Raw genomic sequence first — 6,000 nt, forward strand, 5'->3', positions numbered from 1 at the left:
CCTCCCACTGTAAGCTGTGTTTGGATTTCTGACTCCCCTCACTGGCAAAGATCCTCTTTTCTTTCCCTTTCACTCTGTTTTTATCACTTTTTAGAATTGGTTAGTCTCCTTTCACAATAAGCACTTCCACATTATAGTGGTTGAATGCTTTTGAATAGTAGGTGGTCTTGCATGTACTGCATCAGAGGTGGTATATTTCCTATGTCTAGTACAACCTTAGAGTCGCTCACTTGCTGACTGTCCTCATTTTGTTTTCACCATTGACTACAAGACTGCAATTTTGTTTTTTAGTCTTTTACCTTTTATCATTTTGACTTTTCTGCGATGTCAATCTGTCTGAATGGACCACATTTGAAACAAGGGACTGATGACCTTGCTGTTTCGTCCCTTCAACCCCAATCAACCAACCAATTCATTTGTTTGAGAATTTGAGATAAGAGACATCAGTGAAACAAAAGTACTAAGTCCAGACAGTCAGCCATTTAGTCAGAAACCAGTGTAACGAAGCTATTAATGAATAAATGTGCCTTGACCACAGGATTAAATTACGGATGAAAACAATCAGAATCCAGAAATCCCTAGCGGAATAATGCTGAGCTGGGCAGTGTTCTGGAAACTGAGTCATCCTGATCACTAAGGATGTTCTAAATATCATGGAGGCTGTCTATAATATGTGCATACTGCCAGTTAAAACATGTAGTCTGGAAACTATGACTATGACTAAAGCAAGTGCTCATAAAATACAGCACACACGAGCCTTGCAGCAACATGTGCTAAGAGTAAGCCTCAGGGATAGGATTCAGAGAACATTAGGAAGAAAACAAAGTAATGAATATCGTACAGAGAATTGCAAGACCAGAAGTGTAGCTTGACAAGATAAGAGCAGATGGACCCCTGCAGCTGTTCCCTGTGGATCATGGAATCAAGACAGGCACTGGAAGACCACAATCACTGGCATGGCATTTCATTTTGTTTTGCTTTCATATTTCAAAGTCTTCTTCTGATGTTTGCTACACTCAGATCTCCCTCCACACTTTGCACATTGGCCTCCTCTTTAACTTTTGAATGGAGTTGTTATATTATTTCATACATTGATTGTTTTATTATTTCATACATATCTCCAATAATTGCTTTTAACTGCTTCAATTATTAATGTTCTCATTGTCTCTGACCTATTTTCGCTTGTTGTTTACTATGTGATTTTTAGTGCAAGGTAAATTACCGAGTTGAGCAGGACATTTGTAATTGCCCATAACTTTAGAGATATCTCTTGTCTACTTTTAATCAGCAACTTTGTTCTTCACGGACTTGTTCTACGAATGAGGGATTGACAGGCTCATAGTGTAGTTATGTTGCACAGGGAGTAGAGGACCAATCTGCAAGTTTCGCACCTATGGTTTAAAGTTTTATTGAAATACTTCCTTGCAGCGATATTATTCTGTTGCTGAGTGGGAGAATGTGATCAAGTAAGCTTTTTCTAGAGAATATTCAGTCAAGTGATTGTTTCAGTCGTCGTCCTCTTCACCTAATATTTAGACAGATGTACCACCACACTGATTTTTATACATAGTAATAACTCACGTGAAGATGGCTGAATGTTTGTCAGTCAGAATATTATAGCGAGATGTCAACATTTGGTTGCAATTCTGGAACATGATGGAATACACAGCAAGCTGCAAAAATTTCAAGAATCACATTTGTCATGTTCAAAATATGGGGAAAAAAGTGTTAAAAACTGGAGTGTGATTGTCACTTTCCTACTATCATCCAAGTTGTGATACCTGTTACAAAACCAGGGCATCTGCGTATTGAGATCCCCAGTTCTTCAGAGATATGGTCTGACATTTAGTCATTCATACTTGTGTGACCACACAAGAATCGTGTGTGTCACTTCACTGTATCATATGATGATGCATTGCTGCTGTACATGTAAAACAGCTAGTCAGTCTTTTGCAGCATTGTCCCCTATAATTTATCAATGGGCTGCACCATTTTGATTTGACTCATCGAGTGGCATGCTATGGTACTGTGATGTGGGGATTTAAACGCGTGCCAGGACAGCAGAAAAGGTTCTTTTTTACGCAGGAACACACTACCATCCAAATTGGAAGGTAAATTACCGAGTTGAGCAGGACATTTGTAATCAAATTTCCATTATTGGAATATATAGACTGGAGGCACACATTAAGATCCAGAATAATTTTAGGCATGATTTTACGTAGAATCTAGTAGCTGAAGAAAAAAATAATTTTCGTGAGATGTTAAATAAAAAGCTCTGAAAACTAAAGTATATACTCAACTTCTCCAGCAAAGTGTAATATGTATGTCCTGTGGCTTATTTGTAGATTCAGGCAACAGCCTGCTAGCAAAGTGTCTGTGTCAGTGGCAAAGTTAAATTTTCAATATTGTTTGCCCTGTTTTTTCCCTCATTTGTTATTTGCTTGAACTGCACAACTATGGTTGTGTAAAAAATGGGATGCTGTTGAGCGCTATATCTAGTGTTGAAATTTTTATCCCTGGAAAAAAAAGGTGTTGTTTGTAGTTATCATAGATCCACAATTTGGCCTTTTTAGAATTGCATTTTCTAGTTTGTGTATGGAAAATGCTTGCAACTAAAATATTTTTTGTTTCCTGTCTAATCATCCCAGAATCAATGTGCCTTTATTCTTATCACCCCCTATCCTCCCCCCACTTTTTTCTGCTGCTTCATATATGTAGAAACAACATATGTAATGTAGCAGTTTGTAATACTTATCAATAACTTGTTATACAGGTGTATGAAGGTCTGGTGTACAAATTAAGCCTGGAATTTCCCCATAGCTACCCATATTCAGCCCCACTAGTGCGATTTGCTACCCCATGTTATCATCCAAATGTCGATCAGGCAGGAAATATCTGTTTGGATATTTTGAAGGAAAAATGGTCAGCTCTGTATGATGTGCGCACAATTCTACTCTCCATTCAGTCTCTGCTTGGTGGTATGTATACTTGAAAAGTTGTTAGTTTCATGTATTGTTAATTTTAGATGTGTAATTCTTTCATTTTTCTGCCCAAAGAACCAAACAACGAATCTCCATTGAATGTCCAGGCAGCAGCCTTGTGGTCAAATAAAGTTGAATACAAACGTCATCTGCATAGTGAATACCAAAAACAACGAAAGGGACATTGAGAATGATAGGGGATTAATATGTAAGTACTTTCATATTCTTTTCTGTCTTTGTTGAGAGATCTCAGAAATCTTGCTTTACTGCCAGTTAGTTTGACAAGATAAAAATCGATTTTTGTAATTCAGCATTGTTAATTTTTGGTTCAGTTGTAAATCAACAATGTTTGCAGGTCATAGGAAGAGGATGTTGCTGATGGGAACTACATGTGCAACGTGACACGTGTGAAGCACAAGGACAATTTCACTGATTGATATTGTGATATTTATTTTAAACTGTTCTTGCTTTATCTTTTATATTCATTTATTTATACATATTTTAATAATTTCGTATGTTGTGGTTTATAGCATACTAGTACATCCTTCCCATTTTACTGTTCTAAGTTTGTAAAATTAAAGTCAGTTTCTCTTAAAATTTATCATCATCTGTAGCTTTCATTGACCAAATGAAATTGTTTTTCTTGGCAAATACAAATTTAAGAAAATGTTTGCGACAATTTTCTAATGCTATTGCCAGTAAACATACGTTATGAGCACTGTTTTTATTGAAACAAAGAAAAATTTTAGAATTTCTGTAGATAATTTTGTCTAGTAGGAGAAAATCTAGATATCTGCAAGAGAAAGAGATGTACATAGCGGAGATCATAAAAAAATGGTATTTAAGTGAAGGGAAAAACTTGAAATTTGACAGTGCAGCCCATGAAAAGGATAGTGAAAACTGTCCAAATTGTTGGGGGTGAGATCCGGACCAAATTGAATGGTTGTATTGGCATATGGATGGATACAGTTGTAGTGATGCTAATAGATCTTTCCATTATGTATATGGTAAGTTTTAAAAGAACATGCAGCGGGACTCAAATGCAAATTAAAACTTTAGGCATTAGTTTTTATATTTCACTGGCTGTCTTTTCTGTTGACTAGTATGAAAATTGAGTTTTAACTGTGACCTAAAGTGAATTTAGTAGGTATCAAGAGAAGAATTAAAACAAACTGTTTTATAGTGAAGCAGTGGTAAAGATGTGGAGTATATCGTGGCAACAATGTTTTCATTGCAGAAAGCCAAAAAATACTACATATAATGAAGACAAAATTGTGAACAGTTAAATGCGGATCAAGGCCGATATGAACTCATTGCAGTAATCTTATTCTTTGTTTGCTACAAGAATTGGCCACAAAAGGAACAGTGTAGCCAGCATGGAAATGTCTTTGCATAATTATGACAGGCAGTGACTTGCATTGTATGGTAGAACATGCACTTACTGGCATTTCTGCATATTGTACACATTCTCAGATGGTCTGCTAATAAATATCCCATAAGCAATACAGGTCCTCTGGGTTTCTGACAATTACAAAACGTAAGCTCTTTCTCATATTGTTTTGAGGGTGGAGACAAAAATGACTTTTATTACAGTGGTTAACCAAGGAAAGAATGTCAAAGATATGTTTGTTACGAATTGTGCTTCATTGGAACTCAACAAAATACAACTACATATCAAGGATATGTTGATTGCTGGAATAAAAAGTTGTGACTCCAAAATAGAACCACACTTGGGAACAAAAATTAATACTTAACTTACAGATTCTTGATGTTCACAATCTGGGTCTCTCTCTCTCTCTCTCTCTCTCTCTCTGCTGCAAATATCTCCGTCTGTAAGCAAGTTTTAGGCGCTCTTTAATTTGAAGATTTGCGCATTGGTTAATAAACTCTACAAATTGATGTTCCTGAAATGAAAAATGTTCTGAATAACTTATTTAATCACATCACAAAGTTGACCGACTTAGCACTTCCCTGATGGGCTGTTGCGTATATTAATATAGCTTTCAAAAATTAAGATGTGCATATATTTATTGTTTAAAACAGTAATTTTTAAGTTTGCAGTTGGAAGTTATTTATTTTTGAAAACAAATTAGAGAATTCTGATACAAACATTTCAGAACAATAAACGTGCAGATACATGAAATGCATGTTTACAGTAATTTTTCATTTTAAAATATTTCACTTTAAAATAAAAGTCTGATTTTGATGCTAACATGAATCGTAGATCTTTACATATATAAACAATAATATCAGGTTTCTGTTTATATATTTCGTAAATACAAGTTTTAGTGTTGGTTTACAATGATTACACACATTGTGGGATAGAAACTGTAGTTCATCATTATTTCATTCCAGGTACCTCAATTTATATTTGTGTTTACATCAGGAGGTAGGATTGGATATTAAAATATCGGCTGTATCACACTCCTAGTTGTCTCTTTCTGTTAAGACTGCTTGGGGAGTTAAAGAGAAGACAGACTGTATTCACAGTAAGTTGGTAAATGTGCGATAGTGAATAATTCACCATTTGAAGGGACATAATATCTAAATCTTGTAAAAAGTTAGTAGTTACATTTTTTAATGAACAGTTATTTGTAGTGCACACTACCAAGAGAAAATTGTCCTAGACTACTTCACGTCTTAGAAAATAAACTGCAATGAAACATTTAATTTAATAGGATAGTTCATATTACAGAAATAAATACAAACAGTAATGTGGACTCTCTTTTCATTAAGAGCTGTTCGCAGTTTACATCATATACTTTCTTTGCTTATGTCTTTACTCAGAAATACCAAGCTTAGAATGAAAGCAACAAGTAACCACAACAAAGTGAAGACAACACAAAACTTTATATTCGAAACCTGTTCTTCCCCCATTAGTGTGCAAATAGATTTCCTCTCAGTTCCTTCTCCTAATGAGCAATTTTATTAATGATGCAATTATTCAGGGTTTTCAGGTAATCTGTTGACATTTTGGTGTGTTGGGTGTTCTACTTGATATCAGTGTTGTCCATGCACA

At 35.2% G+C, this 6,000-nt stretch overlaps 1 protein-coding gene across 2 annotated transcripts in view; it reads left to right on the top strand.

The window, feature by feature from the left end:
- The window catches only part of LOC124619774 (ubiquitin-conjugating enzyme E2 C), a 41,529-nt gene extending 35,789 nt beyond the window's left edge, over positions 1 to 5,740 (top strand). The window contains exons 4-6 of one of the 2 annotated variants that reach the window (XM_047146359.1): positions 2,774 to 2,978; positions 3,057 to 3,189; positions 5,337 to 5,740. In XM_047146359.1, coding sequence (XP_047002315.1) covers positions 2,774 to 2,978; positions 3,057 to 3,169 — 318 coding nt within the window. In that variant the 3' untranslated portion in view covers positions 3,170 to 3,189; positions 5,337 to 5,740. Of the gene's footprint in view, positions 1 to 2,773; positions 2,979 to 3,056; positions 3,190 to 3,336; positions 4,487 to 5,336 lie in introns of those variants that run through there. The other variant, XM_047146358.1, reaches the window with a different exon arrangement.
- The last annotated feature ends 260 nt before the right edge of the window (positions 5,741 to 6,000 follow it).

Source organism: Schistocerca americana, chromosome 6, assembly GCF_021461395.2.
Source record: "Schistocerca americana isolate TAMUIC-IGC-003095 chromosome 6, iqSchAmer2.1, whole genome shotgun sequence".
NCBI classification, from domain to species: domain Eukaryota; kingdom Metazoa; phylum Arthropoda; class Insecta; order Orthoptera; family Acrididae; genus Schistocerca; species Schistocerca americana.